General features: G+C 41.8%; 1 protein-coding gene across 1 annotated transcript in view; it reads right to left on the reverse strand.

The window, feature by feature from the left end:
• Positions 1-351: 351 nt before the first annotated feature.
• Positions 352-27,652, reverse strand: part of LOC121201129 (cytohesin-3-like) — a 28,064-nt gene continuing 763 nt past the window's right edge. The window contains exons 2-13 of the mRNA XM_041066782.1: positions 16,723-16,805; positions 16,254-16,318; positions 14,826-14,892; positions 14,536-14,654; positions 12,304-12,384; positions 12,082-12,194; positions 10,001-10,149; positions 9,749-9,860; positions 6,178-6,254; positions 4,318-4,389; positions 4,008-4,162; positions 352-2,160 (exon numbers count right to left, since the gene is read on the reverse strand). Of these exons, the coding sequence (XP_040922716.1) occupies positions 2,088-2,160; positions 4,008-4,162; positions 4,318-4,389; positions 6,178-6,254; positions 9,749-9,860; positions 10,001-10,149; positions 12,082-12,194; positions 12,304-12,384; positions 14,536-14,654; positions 14,826-14,892; positions 16,254-16,318; positions 16,723-16,805 (1,166 nt within the window). The 3' untranslated portion in view covers positions 352-2,087. The remainder of the gene's footprint in view (positions 2,161-4,007; positions 4,163-4,317; positions 4,390-6,177; positions 6,255-9,748; positions 9,861-10,000; positions 10,150-12,081; positions 12,195-12,303; positions 12,385-14,535; positions 14,655-14,825; positions 14,893-16,253; positions 16,319-16,722; positions 16,806-27,652) is intronic.

The raw sequence follows: 27,652 nt of genomic DNA on the forward strand, positions 1-27,652 counted from the left end.
TTTTTAGAAAAACTTGTTATTTTTGACCATATTCTTTTTTTGACAAAAGTCAGCAACGAGTATGGTTTGCTTTTGTTTTTTGTTTTTTTGTTTTCAATTTTAGACAGACGTTGAAAAACTGCTGTTATACCTTTTAGTTTAGCATGTCAGAATTTATACATTGTATGAGGTAAAAGCCTTAAAATACATTTGTTAATGTCAGAAATTGTAATTTGTTCTTGGTCTTTGACGTTGTTTGCAAGATGCATTGAAACGAATGAAAAGTGCTGATGAGTTGCCAGGGATTTAAAAAAAAAAAAAAAAGCTCCCATCTGCCTTTTATATTATATAGAAAATAGTCTGATTGTTTTCGAGCCTCCTGTTGAACAAACTTTACACTGTGGTTAAATGATGATGTAGAGACAGTCGATTGATCCCATTGGCTCTCGTCTGTGTTCAGGTCTTGTTAAATACACACACTTCTCTACCTGTTAGGGTCGGAGGGAGACGGTTCAGCTCACTGTAATTTATTCACAACACTGTTTCCATGTGTGAAATAACCAAAGACCTTGACGACTTTGATGAGTTGAGCTCGTCTCACTGAACTCACACAGAAACCGTTCTCTGATCAGCATGTATTTTTATTCAAAGTCTTCATCAAAGTATTCAGGAGCAGTTTTCCCAAACCAAGATCAAACCATGTTTTAAACCTAAAAGATGCATCTAATAAGGAAAGTTTTGGTTGTGGGTTGGTTTGATCAGTCTGGAGCCAAAAAAAAAAAAAAAAGATTCCAGATTCAGATTCCAGTCAGTATTCACATGATTGAAGTTCGCTTTTTCAAGGTTATTTTGAGCCCCTATGCTCTCTCAGCATAGTGAGTATTTCTTTAACAGAACATCATAATCTGATCTTCAGTAATAACAAGGTGTGAGGAGGTTTCACTGCTCTGCACATTTTCCCTCTTCCACTATTGTAAACTGTACGCTGTTGAACTAAAAAGGTGAACAGGTATAGGCTATGGCCATTATGATTAACGTGCTACACAAACACAACAAAGAATTAAAAACAAAACAAAATGGTATGTACATTATATATTACACATGCATAATGTTAAGTTGGGTGGGGTGGGTGGGGAGGGGGGAGGGTGGGGGTGGGGGGGAGGGGGGGGGCTGCCTCTTTTGTTAATAAGAAAATAAATACAAAGCAAATGAACTTGATCACAGAGGTGGATCTTCAATACGTAACAGTAACCCTAACCCTAATATATGATGCATTGTAGCTTTTTAAAACTGTGGCCACTTAAAAAGGATCATTCCACTCAAAATGTGTTTGGTCTTATTCCCCAAACTGTTTGTTTTCAAAGAGCAACAAAGGGGGTTTACTGTGAACGTGAAAAGAATATGAACCTAGGTTTCATTGCATATACAGTTACAGTCACTTGAGGGCTAACAATCAGACCAGCTGATTTGAAAGCTTGAGGCTTTCTGTCGTTAGAGGAAACTATAAAAACGTTGGTGTTGGCAGCTGTCGAGTGACATGTGAGGTGAGGAGAGTAAAATGCTGATTGGCATCTGGGAGTCTTGCTGGCAGAGAGCAGATATCCAGCCATGCAAGGCGGCCTGGATGAAAGGAATGCCATTCGATCAGGGAGAATCAGGTTTCAAGTCCTTCGCTACACATTTGTAGTGCAGTAAATGTAATTCCTTATGTTTCCAGCAGAGGGCAACATCACCACTGCCAGATTCTGCAAAAATATCCCATGATTCCAGTAGAGGCTGTTCTGCCACTGAACTTTAGTCCTCATCCTGTTGTCCATGAACGTCCAGCTTGAAAAATATTTTGCAGGTCCTTGTACTCTGTTGCACATCAGTGTTTACCTTCACATCAATCTGGAACTGAGGTGCAGACAGTCTTCAGGAGGAAAAAATATTTGATCCATTCAGTCCAAAAAAAAAAACTCCCACCTGTGTCTTCTGCTTTGTCCTCCACCCCTGAAACAGCAAATTGGAGTCCTTCATGATCCCTGTAGCACACACACATACACACATAGGACAAGGACTCTGCTGGTCAAGGGAACAGTGCTGATGTGGTTGAGGATGGGCGGTCATCATTTCTTATTTGCTATCCTCCGCTTCCTGGTGGCCAGCATGTCGTAGAAAGGATCCCTGCTGATGCTCGCTCTGTGGAAAGATGACAGGAAGGAGCACGTCACTGATCGGCATCAATCCTACACACACACACACTCTCCCATTAATTCCAAGACTATGGTGCTGTTTGTAGGGCTGTTAATGTCAAAAATGCTCAAATCAGCGGTTGTGGAGCTTAAAGAAAACCCAATTACACATAATCAGTTTATGTTTAGAGAATTCTGGGACTATTTTGGGATGAGATACAGTAATTTCTCTGTGTACTAACTTGACCTTAATCTCTCTTGTCTCTCTCTCAGCCAGTGCATGTTCCCCAAAACACATGAGGCCTCGAGCCTGCCCTGCGTTATGGTGGATTTAGAAAGAAAAAAAAAATATCTGCTTTGATTCTGAGCGATCAACAGCAAAACCTGACATTTACGGTGATTTGTTTCATCTCTGAAACCTGTTCTTCACTCAGACTCCACTTGCTCTGCTATAAACATCCCAATATCTCCCCACTTATATGATCCACAGAATAAGGCTGGATAAAGTTTCCAATCTCTCCATGTAACTTTGACTACTTTGAGCTGGATAGCCTGTTTGTCAGTGTCACACTCTAAAAATGGGAATAACCCAGAATGACCCACAGCCTTCCCAGAAGCAGAACAGTGGACATGCTGAGATGGCCAGTCCTATACGTGTTTGTGTGCACAGAGGAGTCACCACAAGAGCAATTTCCACCCTTGCAGATGAGTCAGGTGTGGATATAATGTGTGTGTTTGTGTGTGTGAATCTGCTGACCACAGGACAGTCTGCCGCCGCCGCCGCAGCAGCAGCTGAGTCAAGTGAGAGTGTGTTGGAGGCAGAGCAGCTCAGTCCTGCTGAGTCCAATCTGTGGTCTTTGTCATTCCAACAACAAACAGGAAAAGAGCCTTTACCTTATGATGTGCAACTGGACTGAAACACTAAGACACAGCACTCCAGCTTCACACTCCCGCTTTTACACTAAAAGCACAAGCTCTGGGGCCTGCAGCAGGAGTGTGATACAGGCATGTGTGTGTCATCTGGAGGTCAATCCACTCTAACTCTCCCAAACCAAGGACAAACGAGCACCTCTCTCCCCTTTACAATCACTTTATCTGTCCATGAAGCAGCCTCACCCCAACAAGATTCCAGTAACTTACCTGCAAAAAAAAAAAACCCCATCACTTTCATTTAATGGCTCCACATCTGTCAATGCTAAGCAGATTTTTAAAATCATTAGAGCATGTGAGGAGCATGGGAGGTCTGTGTAACGTGATTTTTGCTCTGATATTGATCATATTTGCCAGTGAAGCTGCAGCTGAGTGGATGATAACCAGCGAGCTGATCAATTACCCACTGGGTCCAATTTGCTGCTGCACCTCCACTCTCCTCACTGGTTAACAAGGCAGCATTTGGATATGACAAATCGGGTGTAAAGCCTGCCAGAACACTTCTGAGAGTGCAGCAAGGCATAGTGTCTGAGAGGTGTCTGTCTGTGTGTGTGTGTGTGTGTGTGTGTGTGTGTGTGTGTGTGTGTGTGTGTGTGTGTGTGTGTGTGTGTGTGTGCTTTTCTTTGCTGAGCGCTAATCAAAGGGAAGTGAGCTTATCCAGCAGAGCAGAAATCACCTCTGAGTGTTATCTGTGTGGAAGTGTGAGAAACAAAGTCACATTTAGTCACTAGCATGTGTGTGTATTTGCACTGGTCTGCATGTTCATGATTAAGCTCACAGCTCTGTGTGTGTATGTGTGTGTGTATGTGTGTTGGTTTCTCACAGTCAAGGTCAGAAATGAGAAAGTCCCACATGGGAGCAGCCCAGTGTTGGCTAAGTGCCCTCTCAGTGTAAATGGATCCACACTAACGTGACGACTCTTACTTGATGGATTTGATCCACTCCTCCTTCTCCTCTGGCGTGGGGGCCGATATCCTGTACACCACGTGGTTTCCCTCGACGACCCTCCCGTCCGCCTCCGTTTTGCAGGCCTTGATCACCTGACCTTTGTGGTTGGGGTTGTATAGTTCAAAGCAGTTCTGGGAAGAGATCAGGAGAGAAAAGACTGATATGCACAGTGGAAACAATAATTTAAGTTGTAATTTCTTTTTTATGTTTTATGTTCTCTGTGTGAATTTAAAAGAGGTGAGGGTGGATTTAGATGCATGAGACAGTGTCTGGAGTTGCTCCTTACAGGTTTCCTGGGCTCGTCCACCTCTCTGATACTGAGGTTCTCCAGAGGAATAATCCCACGAGGCTCCTTATCCTGGAGACACACACAGACAAAGACAGCAGTCAGCATCGACACAGCACTCATTCAGAACGTACATGTGTCTTTGCCACCATCTAAGACAAAGACAATATATCAGTGTGCAAGGAGGATGCAGCCACACATACAGTGTCACTGTGAAAGATCTTCCTATAGAAAACAAAAATATTTAAATAATCTTTTTTTTTAGTATTTTAACTGTTATCTTTATATTGAGCCTGACAGCATCAAAGTTAAAAAAAAAAAAAAAAAAAAAATCAAGGTGGTGATAAAGTACAGTGGAGGTTTTTATTCATCCTGGTCATGTAGGGGACAGCACCTGAGGGAGACGTAACCCTACACTCTCCATCCTCTGGCGACTGCTATTGTGTCTGCGAGGCCAGATGTGAAGTGTGTTTGTGTGTGTGTGTGTTGGGGGGGGGGGGGGGGGGGGGGGGGGGACCTTGAGGAACAGTCCCATGTCCTGCTTGTCATCTTCCTACTAATGAGGGGGCACAGTATGGGGAGGAAATGCTCAGGGACGGCTGCTCACAGCTGGACACGCGCATGTCTTTTTCAGTGTGTACCCCACTAAAGAGATTGTGTGTTAGTGTGTGCTGAGGGATTGGTGTGTGTGTGTGTGTGTGTATTTTGGGGAGGGTGTGTATTCTCAGAATTAGCAATGCTGGCTTGCTGGGGTGAAGCGTGGGGTGATTCTTGCAGTGGGTTGGGGGAGGCACTTGGCTTATGCCGTAGCAGGGGCCAGATGTGTGCCATAGACTTTGCAGATGTTTCCCATGATGCCTCATGTTAATTGCTGGAGTGAGGTTCATTTAGGTCAAAGGGGCTACATCTGTTAAAGAGCTGAGCTGGAAGGCAAAGACCTCTGCCTCTGTCTCTCACTCAGTGAGTGTGTTAATCTGTGCGAGACAGGCAATGATTAAAAGTGCGTCCTTTATTTTTTAGGTTCCCACTTAAATTACAGCCCTGTTGCACTTTATCTATCTATACTATATTTATTTACACGTCATCTATTCCACACTTCATTTTGAAGATCACCATAGAAGTGATTTTTTTCTTTTATCCTGCACATCTGATATTCACTGTTCACTGTCACTTCACAGGAATAATCCTAATACTTCTCCAGCAAGGAAGGAGAGCAGAAAGGTGAAGATGTCCAGGCAGAGTGCAACAAGATGGAGGAGAGAGACTTTCAGCACAAAGAGAAGCAGCACCAGATCATGAGAGGAGACAGCCCCTGAATTTAAGAGAGATCTGCAACTGCTGCTGTCATGAAAAGGTATGTTTAAGTCTCTATGTTTATGGCTGAGAATTAGTTCAGCACATAACCCTCCATTAAACCATAAACTCTTGTTTTTACACTTTAGTTTTGTATGGATTGAACAAACATTACAAACAATTAGTGCACTTCAGATGTACTGGGGAGTATATAAAGATTTGGACACAACCAGGCTAGCTGTTCCCTCTGTTTCCAGTCTTTGTGCTAAGCTAACTGTCTCCTGGCTGCAGCTTCATACAAACATGAGAGTGGTGTCAATCCTCTAAACTAACTTTTGAAAATAAAATAAAATAAGCACATTCACTAGGATGCCAAACTACTCCTATAAGATCGTCTCCATTATAGCAAGTTTTTTTTTTTTTTTTATGTTGGTAAGCTGCAAAAAGATAAACATTTGTGAAATGTGCATTCTGGTAAACAACAGAAGAACCAAGACTGAGTTTCAGAATAGCTATTGTGTGCATACGATACATCTGACACACATAAACACACATCTGTCTACTTACTGTTGTGTATTCAAAGTAGTAGAGGCAGTTGTCGGTCAGAATGAACCACCTTCTCTTCCACGTTTTGACTCGGCCGCCTGCGGAGAGAAACACATAACACTTGATTTCAGACTGAAGAGGTGATGGTGTTTGTGTATGTAAAGGCTAACCTGCAGGAGACCTCAGTTCCACGTGCCACATCTGGTTCTGATCATGTCTCTGCATTATTAGGCTCAATCAGAGGCTCGATACTCCCTACACCAACCCCTCCCAGTCCCCAGAGATCAATGCCTGGGGGCTCTGCAGGCAAGCGTGGGTGGAGTGGGAGGGGGGGGGGGTGTTGGCAGTGAGGGGGGAGGGCTTGTGAAAACAGTTGAACCCGGTGTAACCTTCCAGGAGAAATCCCAGACGTGTACAAACCACATACAGAGTATGTGGCGACTAAAGTAGGAGTGTGTTCAACTGGGGTGGCCAGTGAGAGTGATGGATTTTATGAGCCTGACCTGAGAAAAGTATCTGCTGATATTTTAAAAATAGAGAACTGTTGCGGAGCGGGTGACCTCAAATCCTCAAGTCAAATACTGTCTGAACCAATTATCATACAATTATACATCTGAATGTAGGAATAGTCTAAAGAGATTTCCTTAGAAGAGACAAAAACTCTCCATCTGCCTTAATCATCAGATAAAAGTGGATTATTGGGATTACTGGATTTTCTGTTTATTACACCATTGGTGACGCAATGAACATTTTACCTATGTAATCAAAAAAACAATGTGGCTGATGTCAATGTACAGTCTGCAATATGTGCACCATAATAACATGTTTGCTGACTTTACAGAACAAGCAGAAAGCAGCTGTTACTGAGGTAATCAATATGTAATGTTCACCTGACCCAGATTTTCGTTCTATACTGTTATCTGCAATAAAATCCAACATCTATGGTATATTATTTATGAGCAATGTTTACTTTAAGATGCATTTTGCTCACTAAACTGGAACGAGCATGTTAAATTTACTCTACTCTTGTCGGGTAAATACAATATATATGTTTTTTATTCTGCTGCAGTAAACCATAAGGCAGACTGGAGAGCTCTTTATCCCCTATTTAGCCATATGTTTAATTTAATCCTCAAAACATGACATGCATTGTGGATTTCTACTACAGGATCTTCCATGTTTGCATGATTCAAATGCAGATTTATCATTCAGCTGTTTGTTTATGGACACCCCGGAGAGGGAGTGCAAATAAATGTGGGAAGGTTCAAAATTATGCACAGGAGTGAGGGAGCAGAAAGTCTTGCATTTGTCTATTTTTATAATTAGTATTATTGAACCAGATAAAAATGTTTCTCATGAGTGTGATTTAGTCAAAAGGTCATTTGTTGAATTAATCTTTTTCCTGTGAGGTCCTCACAGACATCACAGCCACAGTATTTTACACTGACTGGCCATGTATCTAATATAAATGTTGATTAGATAGTACATTTGTCAGTTTACATGCTGAACACTTTACAAAATTTGCTTTTTTTTCTGGAGGACAGGAACAAATATCTATATCTGCCTTTGTCTCTTTACTTTATTACTATATAAACAGATGACTAAAAGAGCCCCCAATCTCTTTGTGACCACTCTGCAGTTAGTAGGCTTTCTGAAATATATTTTAATGTCTACATGACTGAATTTTATTATCATGCTGGATGATGATGGATACAGGCATAGCAGCAGGCTCAATCTTGGTAACCAGTGTAGGTGTTATGACAGCTTATGGAGCTTCACAGCCTCAGCAGCGTAGCTGTATGTCATATTGAAAATCTTCCCATCATTAAGCAGGGGCTGCTCTGATGGAGCTAAAATTAGTGTGGAATTCACTAATGGGAAAAGCTGAATCTAAAATGATCTGGCAAGTGCAGCTAGTGGAACAGAGAGCAGAGGAGAAAGAGAGAGGGGGATCTGAGAAGCAGCAGTGGTAGGTATGGAGGCCTGTAGGGCAGGAACAGAGGGACAAAAATGAAAAAAGGGGCAAGGGTCTTGTTTATTTCACCGCATGACCAGACACGCAGCGGTACGTACGCATTCCCACAGCACAGAATCAAGCAGCCCATTCACTAAAGCTCGAGCATGACTGCATGTTCTGGCAGACAGCTACACAGGAGCTGTATGACGCGCAGGGCAGCCTCTAATGGTACAAAGCATGAGGTGACCTGTTCAGTTGACCCCTCCCCAGACCACTGACATGACGGGGTATTTTGTGAAAAATGGAGGATAATAAAGGGGATGTAGTGAGTGGGACAGAGGTTTGATGAGGTGAACAGTTATCTTTTATGCCAAGGCTTCATTTTATGCTAAATTAGCGTTCTGCGTGTGCACCAACTGAGACCAGCCCTCGGCGTCATCCAGCCTCCTCCAGAGCCGCAAGAGGAATGCAGCCAATCCCCACACAGAATGATTGCTGACCTCTAACTCGCCTTGCCTTTGAATGAGATAACCCATCACCTCAAAATGCCATAACTTATTTTCCCTCTGATTAAAAAAAAAAAGAAGCCAATTATATGAGGTGGCTAACATGTTCAGGGGCCCCGTGTGCTAAGGAGATAATGGCAGCCAATGCCAGTATGAGGGCACTTTGTGATGGAAGATTGTGGATGGAGGAGGAAGGAGCATTACCTACCTCCTAATACAGAGATTTAAGGAGGAATAGCCATCACAGAACAGAATGAAAGAACAAAGCACAGGGCGAAAGGGTGAAACGTTAGAGAAGGAGCGAGGAACAAAAAACACAGGAGGATTTGAGACAGCAAGCACAATAATCACAGAATGACAGAGAGACGGAGAGAGAGGGAGAGCGAAGTTGAAATCACAAAAAAAAGAGCAAGGAGAGACATGAGACAAAACAGAGAGGAGAGGTCATGAGATGAAGGACGAAGAGACAAAAGACAATTTGCAGTTGCGTCACAGATCTCCTAGCAACCTTATCTGGCACCATCATGAAGGTGGACAGTTTTTTGGTGGATGTTTTCTGAATTTTCCTGTTCGTGTCACAGTTAATGAATGGATTTACAGCTTGATAAGTGTCAGCTATGTTGAACAACTTGCTTGTTAACTAATCAGCCAGCAGGGTTCTGAGTGTGTATCATTCAAAGCATCATTTAAAGTGCCAAGATGTGGCATAAATTCACTCAATATAGAGTGCTGGTGTAATTGGTCCCTTTATCCTTGGAAAGCATGTTTAAAAGCACGTTTTTATGGGTGAGATTGTTGTTAACATCAGCTCGTGATATCTGTCAGAGTATTCCTTGCATCATTTCCTGTTAAAAATGGAGCATACTGGGACAAACAGGGACCTAAAGTTTAATTCTGCTGAGACTGAAAATTATTTATCTTAAGTAACTCGGATATTCATTGCTTCCCAAGAGCTATCGACCTCCAAAATGGCTACCTGAGAGTTCATCATAAACAAGTCACACACAACTAAACAACAAAACAAACACACTTCACCTGGCAAATGAAGGACACTACTCACTGAATTGATGTTGAGGCCCTCCTGACTTAAGTCATCTTAATCAATGTTTGTGACTCTGAATGCACGTACCAAGCTTTAAGAGCCAGCCTTCTCGGTCAGGGTTGAAGAATGTGTGAGTCAGATCGTTCCCATCATCCTCTGGGATTTTGAAGGGCTCGTTTTTGATGCTGTCGTAAAGGTTCTGCAGACACGGGAGGGAAACTGTTAATCAAACGAGGAAACAGTGGAGGAAAAGCCTCATTCATATGGAGCGGGTGTGACAGAACGGTCACAGAGATCAGTCATCACACACACATACGCTCACTACAGAGAAATCCTCACCCTGAGAAGCTCCTCTGGTAGATCTCCTCCTTCATTAATGCCTCTGTTCATAGAGATAAATCGCTCCACAGGGGGCTTATCTCTGACGTTTGGGTTATGTAGGCTGGTGTTCAGCATGATGATGGCAAACGATAGCACGTAGCAGGTATCTGAGTGCAACAGGAAGGGAAATAAATGGGTTAAGAAAGTGTACGTCCCCGCCCCAGAGACCCCATTTACACATGGTATTAATATACAATCTGTATCAGAATTTATCTGTAGATCTGTATCTATTTGTTTCTGTTTCTACTGAATCTCTGGTTAGATGGCACAAGTTACACATACAATGCAGATGCATTTACCATAACCACCAGAGTCACTGTATTATTGAATAAAGACATTCCCCATTCTTACAAGATTTATACTTAACAAAACTCATCTCAAATAATTACAGTCTAGTTTGCCTTTTAATTTTTATCTTCCATTTTTTATGGGGAGCATTTCGGTTGTACTTTAGACAGGGAATGATAACATCTTCAGGTGTGAGTGATATTTTGTGTTCATTTTGCTATTCCAATTCTTTTTGAACATACAGCCATGTGTCATATTGCTACCATCTTTTGCTATAGTTTATTCTCTTTGTTTTACTAGTAAATCTTAGAAGGCTATATTACAAAAAAAAATCATTTGGGCTGTATGTGTGTGTGTGTGAGGGGTGAGGGGTGCAGAGCTGTAGCCTCTCTACTGTGTGTTAATGTTCAGACTCACACGGGCCAGTGGCTGCCTGTAAATGAATCATTCATTCCACTCTGTCTGTCTCCTCACACTGACACACTTTGGTCCTTGCTGTCCTGCACTGCTTTTTGCCTGCCTGCTAACACACACTGTTTATGAAGAAAAAAAAAAAAAAAGAGGATCTTTGCACACAGCATGGGCCAAAAGGTGCTGGGAACTGCTGCAAGAGGAATGTCAGTGTATTCAAAGAACCGATGATCGTGATGAAGCACTGAGGGAAACGGGGTTGCTCATGATCCCGGTAATTAAAGATCCATGATCATTTTATGGCTTTATGGGCTCAGTGTGCGGTTACTGCCACACACATGGTCCTGTGTTGATGCTCTGCCCTGCACCCACACCAACTGTCACACACACACATGCCTGCCTATGTGCAGATTGTGCGTGCAGCATTATGGAAGGAAGCAGGCTTTATTCATAAAAACAGGAAAAGACTGTTTCTGATATAGTTTGAAGAAACATACACTATGTGGGTGTGGAAACAAGTTGTGTCATTAAGATATATTAAATCTAATATTTCTCTAATAAGTATTAATAACAGGCCTGTGTGTAGCTTAATCACCATACATCTTCACCAGTTATTTTAGAATCTGAATTTGCTCAACCCTTTACCTTGGCAGATAATCCATGACCTGAGGCTCTGGTGTATCCCTTCACCTCCACAGGAGGACACGCCCCCTCAAAAATCTTATACACGCAATAGGCTGTTCTAAAACTTCTTTTAATTATTTAACTGGCTGACTGTTGTAGTTGTAGGCTTTGTTTATCACAAGACATGTATCACTCAGCCAGGTTGAGCCCTCCTGAATAATGGATGTCCCTTGTTTGTTGCTGGTTGTTTACTCTGAACTCATCTGCTGCAGTGAACTGGAAACTGTAATCTGGTTGATCCTCATTGAACCTTAGTTACAGTAACTCTTATGGTTTAATGATTGAAATGCATTAGAAAAAACAGGCCATCACTCAGTGCACCCTATTATAGACCCTCAGGGGGTATTTCTGTTGGCATGTTTGGCTGGACTGGTCGTCAGTGCACTGACTTTGTCCAACATACTGGATTTCACACATTGCTCATATGAATATGGACAAACTCAAGCTCAGCTGTAGTTCACACCAGTGATCCCCAAGCAGGAGTATGTACTTTTGAGGTACTTTTGAGTACAAAAAAAATAATTATAATAGTTTTAAGTAATGGAATAGTTGAAATAGGTAGTGGGGTTCATATCTGACATGCCTCTGGGGGTACATCTGGTAAAAAAGGCTGGGAAGCACTGGTTTACACTAGAATTACTTGTTGTGTGTCTGACCTGTTGACTGGAAGACTCCGGGGTTGCACTGGCAGTACCGTGAAGCAAACGCCTCCATCATTCGGTCAATTTTCTGGGCTTCACCTGGCAAACGAAAACTCCACAAGAACTGCCTACAATAGAGAAGGAGAAGAGTGGGAGTTGATTTGTGATGCCACAGGGAGTCAGGGTACATGTGTTGCTGTTGTAAAATATTTGGGTCAATCACTCTGTGATTCTGACCGTAGTGCTTGGACAAGGTTGAGGTCTGCAAACTCGTGCAGCTCCACAAAAGCCTGCAGCACCTTGATGTTGAAGTCATCCCTGGTGGAGGAAAGGAAGAATGAGACAGTCAGATTTCCTGTATTGTTCTACCTCTAGCCATTTCTTTGGCTAGAAATTAAATGAAGAGTGTCCAGGATACCTCTGAACACAATGTGAACTCAGAAGACAGGGTGGAGGAAAAACATATTTCCTCCATGAAAGCATTTCTCAACCTGAATTCCTTTTTCTCAGCATTCCTGTCATGTTTGTGGCCTTATTCATACCGGACACTGAGCGGGTCTGGAAGCAATTTAAACAGCTGGCCAATGTTTCTCCACCCCGGGGGGCGGGGGAGGGGGGACGGTGCGTTTGACTGATGAAAAACAGCTAAAACCAAAACTACAGAGGTTCTTTTTAGTCAGAGGTTTGTTTGGCCATTTGAGATGTTTCAGAGGAAGAATCAACAGCTGCTCTCAGGCTGCGGTCACTGCTTCTCTGATCATGTTTGTTGTGCATCAGGGTCCTTGATCCTGTATTGTCTTTGTATTGTGTATTATTTAAATGAAACCAGGACTTTTCAGACTTAAGTGTTTTGCTTTGTTTTGTTTTTTCTTGAATTTGGGTTTTTTCTTCTCCACTGCGTGTTTATGTACTGTACCCTTGCCTGCAGCCTAATACAACAAGTCCTGTCCTAGGAGACTTATACAGGTTATTGCTATAGGTAAAGTTATTAGAAAGAAACTTGGATGTGGCCTGCTGTTTGTTTGTGAAATAAAAATTAAAAACAGTATATGCACATATATATATATATATATGTTATCACATCTCTGCATGATAACAGTGGACTGTATGTGACAAACAAAGTTGAATTATACAGGAACAATACAAATTACTGCCAAAGAACACTCACTTAAATTAAGAGCAAGTCGCCCACTCAGCCTCTGCAACCATCTCCCACGATCTGTCCTCCCTCTAGCTATTTTTCCCCTTCAGTGTCTCCACCTCCACTTGCAACCCCACTGCTCACCCCCACCCCATCTCCCTCTCTGCACAGCATGTAACCATAGGTTCCTGCTCCATGCATAAGCTTAATTAGTGATAATTACTGAGTGTAAACCCTCAGTGTGTGTTTAGTGTGATTTCCACTGGGTAGGTGGCCTCTTTGATGATCTACCATGAATAAAGCCTATTGCCAATGAAAGGAGTCCCCGAAGACCCCCTCCCACTCACACTTCATTCAGTGTTTGTTTGTGTGTGAGCCTCATTGTTTCAGCTACTGTCTGACTACAGGTGTTCAGCTGTCCACTGATCAGCACCTGTAACTAAGTTAATACAGACTGTAGCTGATGTGATTTCCTGCAAGGATCAAAGGGTAAAGAGGGTTAGGGTTAGGGTTAGAAAAATGCTGTCCAACTACTTTAAAAAGCTCCAAATGTGGAGAGTTAGATCAGTATAAAGCTCCCAGGTCGATGTAATGGCTGAATTTATACTGTAAAACAACAAAGATACGGTGTCACACTGCAGAACTGCAGATGTGAGGACTGATTACAGGCTGAATCGTTACTCTGTGTTTTATCAACTGAGGATAATGAGGAGCAAAATGGACATGCTGCATATGTAAATCCAGAACAAATCCTTTAAAGAACCCTATCTTAAGTACGTGCCGTTGATGATTTTCTTAGGATATGTGTTAATGGGTATAATAGTTTTAATTTAAAATTACTACTTCTAAAATTAGTTTTTCGCTTAGTTTAGTTAGAATGGCCTTTTATAGACTAAACCTTTGATGTTCACTCACTCTCAGCTCCCCTTTTCCTTCTTTTGATTCAGTGCATTTTGTTCCTCATACACTATATTTAACTATCTAATCTCACCTTCAGATAACACCATCCATCTCAATAGTCCTCCAGCTATCTAAGACAGTCACTGTGTTACAGCTGCAGGACTTCCCTTCTTCTTCATTACCCAGCAGTCTGGCCAGAGATCTGTGGAGCTGGATGGCCCTTTTATTACCAGTCATAAGTCCACATGGGTGGACTATGACAAGACACCCGCACTGCCTCAAAGATTCATGTTGGAGGGGGGGTCAATCATGTCCTCCCACTTTAATCAATAAATCCGGACCATGATTTCCTTCTCTAATCACAGAGGGGGTATAAATCTCATGTAAAGAGGGTTCTCTCCCTCAGCCTGATTGATGCTCCGTCTTACCGCTCGCCTAAGTAGTCTCCGATGACGGTCTTGTTGAGACCCTCGCCTTTGTAAAGGAACTGGGCAATGTCTTCAGGAGTGTGCTGAAGAAGGTCGTTCTCCAGCAGGAACTGGATTCCCTGGAGGTAGAGAGGAGAAAACAGCATGGCTGTTCATCTCAATTGAGGAGAAATGATGGAAAATGACAGGGTTTCATTGCTGAGAATGGATTCATTTCATTTCAAGGCTACAGAGACACTAGAGGCTGTGATGGTTTATGATGAAGACATGAGGAGAACACAGAAGCATACCTTCTTTGGATCCATGTTGAATTTCTTCCTACCCATGGCGATCTGTTTGTTTCTCTGGGACGTTTTACTGGAACACAGAAGCATAAATGTAGAGCTTGAATTAGCTGACTCTGCATTCTTACCCTGAATAAGGCCGAAAATAACAGACTGTCAAGTACCTGACCTGACACAACAATGATACTTTATTTATAGTCACAACTGAGGAGATTATTTCCTGCCACATCTGTTCTACTCATTATATGCATGTATGTTCATGCTTGAATCTAATCTGAAAAACATATGCACACAGGGACCAAAAAAATGTGTGTGTGTGTGTGTAATGCAGGAGGGTGATTAAGTAACAGATGAGAAGACATAGCAGGAATTACCTTAGTGACAAACAGCACACGCAGCGGACACACAATAAATCACTATGGAGAACACGCCTGACTGATTTATACAGGCACATAAGCTGTATATTGAGTGCCATTGTTTGTTTTATGTAGCTGCTGGTCTGATCAGACCCTTACATGCTGCTGTATCTACCATATAGACTGATGTTGTTATACAATATATACAATAAAACTATACAAACAAGCAGCTAGGTCTGCTCGATATGAAAACCCTGCTACCGTATAAAGTCACATCCTTTCCAGCTATATCTACTGTATTCATAACCAACCTACAGTGTGTTATTAAAAGGAAAAAGCACCTCTGTAATCTCACTGTCTTCGACATGCTTGACAAACATGCAAATACCAAACCCAACTAAGATAAAGACAAAGACTCAACTAACAGCCATAATTTTAGTGGCTGCTATTTATGACTGAGTGTAAAAACCAATGTTAGAGTTGCTTAGGGCTGTAGAGGTCACACAGGTCATGTTCTCTATATTTATTTTTCAGGAATTTGGGGATTTTACAGAAGTACATTCAACAATTTATTGTCAGACATGGTTGATTCTTTTTCAAAGATAGAAATGTGTTCTGACTTAATTTTACAGAGCCACAACCCATTCATTGTTGCTAGTTTACAGACAGCTCTCAAACAGCTTTTATAGACAATGATGTGGAGAAACATTAGGAGACACTACTGCCTTTAAATTTGTACTAAAATTCATACAAACTATCCCTGCTGTAAATGTACAATTAATGTGAAAATATCCAGTCAATCTGCAATATAACAGCTCGGCCCAGATTCTATCTTTCCTAAGCTTACAGTATTCAGTTTTTGTTGACACCGTAACAGAGGTGTTAATTAAATTATATGATTTAGTATTGAGGTCAAAGTTAGTGATGCTGTTCCAACAATCTATTGCAATCCTGCACAATTTATGTTGTATTTTCAAGCCACAAAAGCAATTAAAAATACTCGATAAATGTCGTAAACATCATAAATACATCGACACAGTATATGGTACGACAAAGCATCTTGACTTCAGTGACTTACCTTTCTCCAACGCACGTCAGCTGCTCGATCTCCGTCATGACTTCTGCAATCTCAAACTTCAGTCTCTGAGAGAAAAGAGCGAGACTGGTCACAGCTGGTTTGCTAAAGTGCAGCATAAAGCCTTACACTGTGAGCAGTGGAAATTACGCAGTGGAAAATTCATCACCTTTTTTTTTTTTGAGCAAACTTAGGGAGCAAAGATGTGATGTGCGTCAATTTGCATCACTTACAGCATGCAAATAGACCTACAGTGCCGCAGTAGATAGGCAAAAAGAATTAAAAGGTCAAAGATTATGACTAAAGTTCAGAAATGATAAATGTACATACTGTTCTGCCTAATAGTTTTGAAAATTTTCCCAGTTTCATGACACCCACACAATAAACCACTAACAGTCAGAGGCTTTCCCAGCTACTGAAGCTCAAATGTATCCTGCACGTACAGTATATGCTCACATGCCCAACCACACACCTCAATATCATCGAGCAGCTCTCTCTTCCTGCGTCGGATGTTTGACAGCTCATCCCTCTCTTCCAGGGACAGGTCCTCAGGAACTGAAACACACGATGGAGAAAACATAGAGGACCTTAAGTCTCATTTGTACACACCTCACATCCCTCTTTGCATCAGCTCGCCTTGCATTCTGCACAACAGAAAAAGGCAAAGATCACAGTGGCGAGTAACAGGATTGCTAGAGATGAGTGGAAACAGTTGGTGAGCCCTAAATCCAATCTAGTACCTACAAGTTCTTAAGGAGTTCACAGCAGAGATAGAAAATCAAGCTTCAAGATTCATCCTTCCACAGACAGTGAAGTGACAGGAGCGCTGCCGCTACTGCTGCATTGACTGTTTCCACCTTGTTCTGCTGGAGCAACACATATCAGGAGTCTGAATGTTAGTCTTAATTAACTAGAGAGGAAGAGAGGAGGCGAAGGATCTTAATTATTCCACTTGAAAGTGTTTTGCCCCTTCCCTCCTTTTCCATTTGGCTCAGGGGGGAATTCTATTAATAAAACCAATCCAGATTAAGTTTTCTTTCATTACATATGAATTTGGTAATTTAACACAGCCCACAAACCCGGATTCCCCCGGTCGTGAGGCTTTTACTGCTCTGGGCAAAAATGAAGAAGGGGAGAATGACTCGCTTTCTCCTCACCATCTTTCTCTCTCTGTCTTTCTGTCTCAATCTTGTTTTTCAATCTTTATTCCCCTCTCCTCTCTCTCTCTCTGTTACGTTCTCCCCCGCACACACTTTCTTTCTCGATTTTCTCCATCTTTCTGACGCACAGAGAGGCTGTGCAAGCGCGCTTCATTAAGCCAGCTTAGAGGCAGAAAACGCAAATCTCTCAACAGGAAAACAGCACATCTGATATCACAGTCGCAGCTTTGTGCCTACATGTTGCTCAAGGACAGATCTCAAAAAAACATCACTTGTTATTTTCCCTCACAGACCGGAATCTGAGTCAATTAAAACAAAGTAAAAGAAGGTCACTGGGCTCAAGAGGAAGCATTCAGCCCACTTTTAATTTGACAGCCCGTAAAAGAGTTGCGTTCAGGGGAGCCAAGTGTTGTTATAGATGGTATTCAAATTAACAGTGAGACAAAAGGCATTTCCTGACCTGGTTATGTAATTCAGAAGCACCGTGATAAGGGTCAGGTAAACAGCAGGAGAAACAGCTGAGGGATTTCCTTTGTGGGCCATGTTTTTAATAGACAGAGGGGGATAATAAAGTATGAAGGTAAAGATCTCAATGAGCGTTGCCAACCTCTGGTTAAATCACAGCACTTCAGCAATACAACTGTAAGAGCTGTGAATGTGGCTTTGAAGCCAATTAGTGCTCCTAAAATGTTTCAAGGCTGCTACACAATTCTTTAATATTTTACTTGAGGAATGTTTTCTATTTATTTGGCGTACAAGGAATGACATTAGGAAGGAGCTTGCGGTTTGTCTGTCCTGCACGATATCTCAAAAAGACATGTCATGCTGGGTTTTAACAATTAAAACTTAAAGCAATAGTTTGACATTTTGGGAAATAATCTTATTTGCTCTCTTGACGAGAGTTTGATGAGAAGATCGTTTTTTTTTTTTTTTTTTTTTTTAACTTTCAGACTGTTTCTTCTTGTCTGCAGTCTGTATGCTAAGCTTTCTGGCTCCTGACTTTAGCTTCATATTTAACAGACAAACACGAGAATGATATCCATCTTCTCATCTAACTCTCAGCAAGAAAGGAAATAAGGGTATTTCCCAAAATGTAGAACTACTGTTGTAACCCGCTGGGCTAATGAGGGCATTTAAATTAAATATCAAAAATTTTGACTCACATCCAGCCAGTTGCATTTTGACAAAGCCTGGAGGGTTAATGTGTTTTTTCTAAAAAATAAGACAAAAAAATAATTGGCCTGAGGAAACACTGTAATTATAAGGTCAAGACTTCAAAAGGTCATAACTGCCACTGTTCCAATTTTTACAACAGGGATGACTCATCTTGGTATATTAAATGTCTTGAGGATTAAGTACATAACTTTTCAGTTCTGTTATGGCCTAACAGAGATCACACACAAATCAAGAAAAGAAAAAAAAAAACTAATTGCATCATAATCAATAATCAGTATTTAAATAGATTTGTTCAGCACTTTCAGTAGATTTATGACTGAACACCTGAATAAAAGAATGTCATCTTCTGTGATTGGTAAATGTGACATTTTGACGTTTTAGATTTTTTTGACATTTCATTTTTTTGACATTTCAGTTGATCAATAATTAAAAAAACAACAACGGCAGTTTCATCAATGGTGAAAAAAAATAATCATTAGCTACAGCCATAATATTAGGATTCTTTTAAACTCATATGCCCAGAGGGAACTGATGTGTACACAGCAGACAGCCTCGTGTTTTACACTTGCCTGAAGCTGTGCATTAGCTAATGGAGATACCCACTGACTGCAACAACGTGCATAATTACAATCTTCATTCCTTACTAATCTAATGAAAAGCAGAGGATGTGCCCTTTAATAATACTCCTCCACCATTAATGGCAAAGCACTGCCATTATCCTCCAATCCAGGTCTCTCTCAGTGAATCTACTGTACTGTACAGTATGTCTTTCACATATGTCTACACATTTGACAATAGAGAGGACTTAAACACCAGTACTAATGTATATATTGCAGAGGATCATCTTGTTTAGTGGTGGGAGGTTCCTCTACAGAGGTGGTCCACCAATTACATTATTAACACACTCCCCCACCGTGACCCTTTGTGACTAATTCAGGAAATGAGTATAGTGTCTTCAGCAAGCACAGAGGGAGTCGTGGGGCCAAAGCTGAGCACTACGCTCAGACTGACTCACACCAAATGCAACCACGCCTGAATGAAAATCTACTCAAATCAATTATGGTGTGAGTCATTTCTTCATAGTAATCAGAAGACCTAGGGTCAGTTCGTCCGACAGAGGGGTAGCTGTAGTTTGTGAGGCACTGATTTAAATTTGCTTGTCAGCTCAATGTGCAGAAAACAAGACTTGAAACACATTTTAACCTTTGTGACTTCTAAAAGAAATCTAGTATGTGAGAGCTCAGAAATCCACAGTATTGAGTGGTCGGGTTGAAAGAGTCCAAAGGGTTTAAACTCAAACATGTGCACAACAGAACAGGAGGTTCCAGTCATTTCACCCCTGAAATCAAAATCCCTCAAAATCTACTTTAAGGAATAAATCCCCTGCTGCTCTTCACACCCAAAACTAACAACTGTCCCTGACCACCCACTGAAACCAGGGGTTTTAATGGCATTAAACTAATGCAGGGATGCTTTGGCACACACAAACCATCACCTCTCTACATCAGGTTCATAACTTTTAAAATGTTTATATTGGGCAGGAACAGTAGTAGCCACTTCATAGGACAATTATTCAATTGCCAGGCCTTGAGAGCTGATTCAAGGACTTCCCTACAACCGGTATTCATACAGTTGTGCAGGAAAAGCAGCAAGGTACTCTGAGCACATGGAGCTCAGAGAGAAAATCCCACGCTCACTTAACACTGGCCACAGTCCCAGTTTTCACCGACTCTTGTGTGTGAGAGAGGATTTGTCCAGATCCACTGGCTTTAAACTAGCGACTTTACCCGCTGTAATGTCTTTTAAAGTGGATGAGCTTTAAAAAAAGATAGCCCTGTTACCCCACTTGGCCCTGCAGCACAATGGGACACATGCAAGGAAGCAGGAAGGCCGGGGGGGAAACTTCCTCTGGATCCAGACTCTAATCTGAAGCTCGCCACCTCCAATCCCTCTAACCGTAGACAAAGACATGCTCTGCTTTACAGCTGGGGTCATATGTACAGACAGACAGACAGACATGTGGATAGAATCACACATACACATTAAGCACATACACACCAAGCACATACACACCAAGGCCAGCTGGCACTAATCCCACACACTCGCCCTCCCCGCCGCTCTTTAAGCTCAATACCAGTCTGTTAGAGCAGAAGTGTGATGTATAACTGCGTATACACAGATGTTGCCGCCGACCAGTCGCTGCCTGACTTTAACCTACTTTGCCTCAGTGATGTTGGATAAAATGATGTGACAGTAAGTGTGGCAGCACATAGTCTGGTGAAGCTGTCTGCAGAGGCACTTTGGCTCTGAGCCACACAGCGGGAATGATGGGACGTCAGCAATGTGAAAGGAAAGAGGTTATGATACTGAGGGTGAAAGGTCATGCAAACATGAGTCTTTGTGTAAAAAGCATGTGACTATGTGGCAATAAGAAGCAGGTATTTAGCAAAGGACACAGCTGAGACTTTTCTTCTTTTCCATTCAGAGAAGCAATAGTAGATATTTATCATGACGAACTTTGAAGTGAATTTTAGAAGATAATTATATTATGATTATTATTCCTTTCCTATAATTCCTTTCAGATTGTATGAATTTCTGATAAATGTGTCTGATGCGGTATCTGTGCCTGTGAAATCATGCATTATTAAAGTGCACTGCACTGGAGCCTGTTCAGTAATAATTTAGTGACAACAATCCTGCCCTTTGCGTGACAAGACACATTTGGGGAGCTAATATGGCTTTCAGTTTTTAACTACCTCTGGGCTCATGAGGAGAATCTGGGGCTCGGGGAGCTGAAGAGCCCTCACACTGATTGCTCTGGTTAATCTGCAGTTTTAGGGAGGGACCTCCTGCTGTGAGTGCATTTGTACGAGTGCGTGGTCGCATAGGAGGTGGTCCGCATACCATGTCCTCCTTATATGACACATCTGCTCAGCATCAGTGCTATGTCAATATTCGATTCAATGAACACTGCCAGTAGGATCTGAGGGACTTCCACTGCCATATGCTGGCGGCCAAAGAAACTATAATCTGATGATTCGTTCGGCCCGAGAATGAACTGAGATGGATGCTGTTTCTTCTGGCATCCAGGAAGGACTGAATGCAGTCCAAGTAGCTCCCTGTTCACTCACTGAAACAGATCGCAGATGATTATCCAGGTTTTAGACACAGTTTATAGGGAAGCTGTAATAACCTCCACGTTAATACCTTTTACTTTCATTATCTCACAGGGCTAGAATATTTAAAATACATATTTGGAGCAGTTCTTTTACAAGTCAAACCAGATAAAAACAAACTGTGTATAACTGTCTTTAAATTTAAGTAAATTAAATTGTGTTGAATTTTATTTAAATGTAACTGTGACTGATGGTGGCTTCACAGCAGCTTAGCCACAGGTTTGTTGGCGCTTCCCTTCACTAAGCTGAAAGAGGATGGCATGAATGTTTTTTCCTATGTAGCTGCTTATAATAACAATCTGAATGACATGAGGTAGAAGATGATGGTAAACATCACGCATCCTACACGTTTGTTAGCATTGTCATGTTTGCATGTGAACATAAGCATTTAGTTCAAATCACCATTGTGCCTGTACAACCTCACGTTGCTTCTACCATGGCTGCACACGCTCATTCTTGTTTGAGCATCTTTGTGCTTTTATCCTTGTGAAATGCAAACGTTACAGGCTCCACCTAGCTCTGAATTTATTCAACAAACAAGGACGGAAGACATGGATGTGACAGTACATTTTGAAAGGCGACATATGTGAAAGACTATTTCCTGACAGACACCTCTGCTGCTTCCTACGTGTGTCAGGTGATTGACAGGAACCTGAATGAAAGCAACACTTTATCTGATATGAGCACACTCGCCTCCATTATTGTGATAGATATCTAGTTTTGGGTGCAAGCGCTCAGTGAGCTGCTCTGTGTCGGCCTCCGGCCTGCTTGTCCAGGATGTTCCTGTGTTGGTTGTGCGCCTGCCTGCAAAAACACTGACTTTGGCAGACCACCCTGATCCCATTCACAACAAGACCACAGCTACCTTTGATCATAACAACACCACCACCCACAAAGCTGAAGTAACTGGTCTCTCTTGGTATTGGCTCCAAATTCACTACAATTCCTTATAGATGGATCATGTTAAATATCAGCCTGTCCCATGGCTACCTGCTGGATCAAAGACTTTCCATTAAAAGCAGCTCTGTCCTCACACAAGTCAATTTGAAACAGAAACGAAGAGAAAATATACAGTTACCCAGAAAAAAAGAGCAGGAAATGACATGACAGAGTGCCAGGACATTTTATTAAGGTGAGAGCGAGCTGGGCGTGGGTGTGGTTCTACATTTCTATCGAGCCAGAAGCCAAGAAACACACGTCTACCCTCCAGCCTCTTTGAACACCCCCCCCCCCCCCAGTCTGTACGTTCAGCTGGACCCTGTTTTCTCTTAACTCTCCTTCCACTGAAATTAGGTGTGGATTACTCGAACGCAGTACATCTCTGCCGCCCTTAATGTCTGTCTGTGTTCCTCCCTGACTCCCGCTCATTTAATTTGCTGAGCCTTTTGTCTCCCATCTGCTCTCCGTCTCGCGCTTAAAGAGCTTCCCCTCTCGACAGCTCCAAGCAATAATTCCAGGCAAAGTGTACCTCTGTTCACAACAGAAGAGATGTTGTCTCACTGACAGTCAGCTACAATTTCTTGTCTCCCAACAGACACACAGACACCCACTACCATGGAGATGGGAACATGTCGGGAAGCCTCCTCAGTCTCTCTCCTAATCAGGTCCATATGTAGTCTCGACACTTAAATACTGCAGTTTGTTACAAGCTCAGACTCAGCCCCTGCACATCATGTGCCAGCATTGTCTATGTCTGTATTTGTGGATTTGTCTTGTTGCTTGTGGTGTGATGTTCTGTATGTTTAATCTTCTAATGTTGCACCACAAAACCCATGATCTTGGCAGTCAAAATGAATTTCTGTTCTTTCCAAATCTCCCCTTAAGCCTTTAAACAACCCAGCCAGCCGCCGGGTCAACCAGCGAGATTGTAAAGAGCACATTTTAGCACATTTTTTGGCATCTGTGTCAACACACATAAGAGACACATTTTGCATAAACCATTGCAGACGTTCATTTCAGGCTACTGAGATGCTGTAGGGCATTTGGAGGAGGTGACTTAAATCCAGCTCCCTGTTTTTATACCAAAGGAGGATTTTTTTCTGCTGCCAGGTGAATAGAATACATGTAAAGTACATTCGATGTTCACAAGGCTTTTAAAAGGCTTTAGATACACCATGCATATTGACATACATTATTGGTGGCATTGGTCACTTATTATTTTTAAAGGAATAACTTGAATTTGGGAAAGGCACTTAATCACTTTCTCTGTGCTGCCTTCTCAGATCTCTCATGCATTAAGCGTTTGGCAATTGGCAAAGATCTCACTTGTCGTCCTGGCTTCTTACGATGTAAGATTTGTGATTTTTAAGTGAAGGAACAGCAGTATGTGCAACAACAAATCATTGCGATGTTTGTTCCGGTTGAGCAGCCAATCACAATGGGTTTTTGTGGTCTAGCAACTAACCTGCCGAGAATGAGAAGATCACACTTGAAGAGAGCCAGACCCGCTATACTGAATGCCTGTAGGTGGCAGTAATGCTCCAAATGTTGCCTAATCTGCCATTAAACCCAAAGAAGATGACAGGCAAGGCTGGAGGAACAAATACACAGTATAAATGGTATCGCGTTAAACGTGGTACTCTGTTTCACTGCTGTCTTGCCATTCAGCATGAAGTATTTAACTGGAGAGCACAGAATTTTCTTCTGAGGCAGATATTTCACTACAAAAGAAGACCCATCAGAGAGCCAAGGTGTACATTATGATTCTGCATACAGACACTGCCATTAAAAAGCCTGCACAGACAAAACATTAGCGCCACAGTCAGATACAAATTGTTATTTTAGCGCACACACTCAGACGGTCAGTCCAAAGAGAATAGAAGAATTGAAGGAAAAGCCTTTCCCATTCAACTTTCCCACGGTCAAATAGAGACAAGAGTGTTGATTGACAGACACGGGGTTATCACGACACTTACATAGGAAATACGGTCAGGGAAACCTCAGAGGACCCCATAAAACAACCCATAAAACAAACATTTCTGCACATTTTTTTTGGTGTCTGTACCTGCAAACAAAACATGTTTTGTTAGGAGCCAAATTTATTCAGGCTGTAAAGGTGCAGGGAAATTTTAAAAGGTGGATTATATTCATTTCAAGGTTTTAATACTCCCTAACTCCCAAAACAGCCATTTACTCAGTCCACACTAATCCCTCGACTGAAGCATCATAGAGAAGAGAAAATACAAGAAAGCCAAGTGTTAAAATTCATGGCCTCCCTCCAGCCGTTCAGTGAACTGCTCCCCAGCCAGTTTCTGCTTCTGTGTTCTTTCCACTTCTCATTCCAGCTATACAATGATGCTAAAAATAGACACGTGAGTAATAAAAAACACTTAGGATATGAAGCCTGTTGCTGATTTTCAGCCATTTTGAGGCCAGGCCCTGTCTGCTCTGTGGCATGTAAACCTAGCAGAGAAGCGCCAACTCTGATTAGCAAGTGCTGTAAACATGCACTAATGAATACCATGCTACAGCTGAGCCCCACAAATAACACACAGTGGCACAGTTTATAGTTTCATTCAGAGGTGTGGCAAAGCAATATGGATCCCGTGTGCAGGTCAGCCTCCCCACGCTCCACCATTATTCCACCAATGATGTCCCTAACTGAGATAATCGGTTTTGGTCCTGGGACAGCTCACTGTCAGATCCATATACTGTTTCAGTTTCATGAGAGGTGGCTTGTGGGAGCATTAGCTTAGTTAACATACCATTTCTTAATCCTGCTGAGTGTCATGGCAGCTGTTGGTCCCCGTCCTCTGTTGTTTCTCAGATTGGTTCAGTAGTGCAGAACAAATTATAGCCCCAACTATGAACATATGTCGCACGCATACTGTACGTGCAAGCGTGAGAACGTGGTCCCTAATGTACACACATGACGATAATGTGCACATTTGCTGGCATGCAAAAAAAAAAAAAACCTCAGATGGATTTACAGCCACTGAACTGAGAGGTCACCAGAAATGGCTTTGACATCATAAGTTTCACCCATAGTCTTATGTCCTTTGACATCAGACAGCATGTTCAGGGACCTGAATTTAGGTTTAAATTTAATAGAACAACTACACCCTGACAATGAGATATGTCTCTTATTTTATCTTATACAAGACTGGAATTCTGACATCAAACTATTGAAAAATTTATTATTGGACATACACCCAGGGAAGCTCTAAGTGCCTGTGCTGTGATACCAGCATATCAAGGTGTGTGCATGTGCACAATGTTAAGTGATTTGTGCAAGTCAGTGAGAGGGAGCGAGTGTGTGAGTGAGCGAACAAGAGCTCTTGATTAGTTTAACATTTATGGTAAGTTATTTTAATAATCCACACATGGCGCAGTGCTGCACACAATCTTTGTGAGCTTGTGTCGTAAGTTTCCGGTTCGATCACAAACAGCGCGCCTCTGTGCTCTGTGACATCCTGTCACAAGATTCAGTGGCCAGTGTCTCTCAGACTGGCCTAATCTGTGGGCGGTACACTTTTGGCACATGTGAGTAATTGATTTTTTTTTTTTTTTTTTGGGGGGGGGGGGGGGGGGGGGGGGTATTTATGGCCACAGAAAGTCCTCATGGTTTAAATTACAAAAGAAGATACAAGTTAAATGCTAAACTGTAATTTCAGAATATTACTTTCAACAAACCTCAGAAAACAGCACTTGTACCATGATGAAAAACTAAAAGCTCTCCAAAAAATGAGACGCATTTGTGCAAAGTTGACATTTTTACCAGAGTAAAGCCAACATAAGTATTCCCCAATTTACGCACTCTGTTTAATGGCAGTTTGATCTGAATGTAGCTTGCATACAACTGGAAAATTCCTTTTGAAGACCCTTTTGTAAACCATCACCCATTAATGGGTCATTCTCACTCGTATTCAGTCTGTAGAGACATGAGGATAATGTGCGAGAAAAAAAAAGTGGAAGTTCAGATGAGGGTCTCTCTTGGCTTTGCTAATCTCTCACAGTTTAACGGACAAACTGTTATCAGACTATGGCCATTTGTTTACACTACACTGCCTTCAAGGCCCTCAGCCCACAAGGCGGTTTGGATTATCTGCTCAGGAGCATCCTGCATGTGTGTGCTTCATCCGCTATCATATAACAAAGCTGCCACCACCATGTGAGCAGTAATCCAGGTTAGACATACAGCTTTATCACAAAATCAGGACCATAGGACTTCACATTCAGTTTATAACGACAGGTTTAACATTCAGTATATACAGTGCATCACCTAATGTGACCTTCTCATATTCATCCTCCACCTATAGTATCAATAGGTACTTAAAGTTATGCAATTCAATAATGACCTTTTTATACATTTCACCTGTTAATATTCCTCTGCAGAGCTGAAACAATTAGTTGATTAGTCGATGGACAGAAAAGGAAATGGCAGCTACTTTGGTTAATTGTTGTTCCTGGGTTTAAATGTCTCATGTGAAGATTTGTTGCTTCTCTTTGGGTCTGGACTGACGGCTTGACATTACTCGGAATATAAAGATGCCACCTTGGCACCTTTTTTTTTTTTTTTTTACAATTTTCTAACGTTTCATAGATAAAACCACTTTTCAATCAATCAAGAGAATAATCTGGAGACAAATCCCTAATGATAATAATTAATTGCAGCCATATTCCTCTTCTTCTTATTAGTATGTTTAAAGTGACTTTACATGACTGATATATTTCTCCACAGCTAAAATATTTCATATCACTATAAGGACTTTATAGAGACCTTATCATAAATTACAGAGTCAGTTTCTTGGTGTATCACTTTATTTTTTTATGTTTTTGTAAAAAGGTTTAGATCCTCCACATGGAAACCTGCCAGTTAGATATCTTATCAATTTCCACCAGTTTACAGGCTTCAAACAGCGAAAGGAGATAGTGAGACCAACTTCAAAGC

The sequence above is a fragment of the Toxotes jaculatrix genome, chromosome 21 (assembly GCF_017976425.1).
Source record: "Toxotes jaculatrix isolate fToxJac2 chromosome 21, fToxJac2.pri, whole genome shotgun sequence".
NCBI classification, from domain to species: Eukaryota; Metazoa; Chordata; class Actinopteri; family Toxotidae; genus Toxotes; species Toxotes jaculatrix.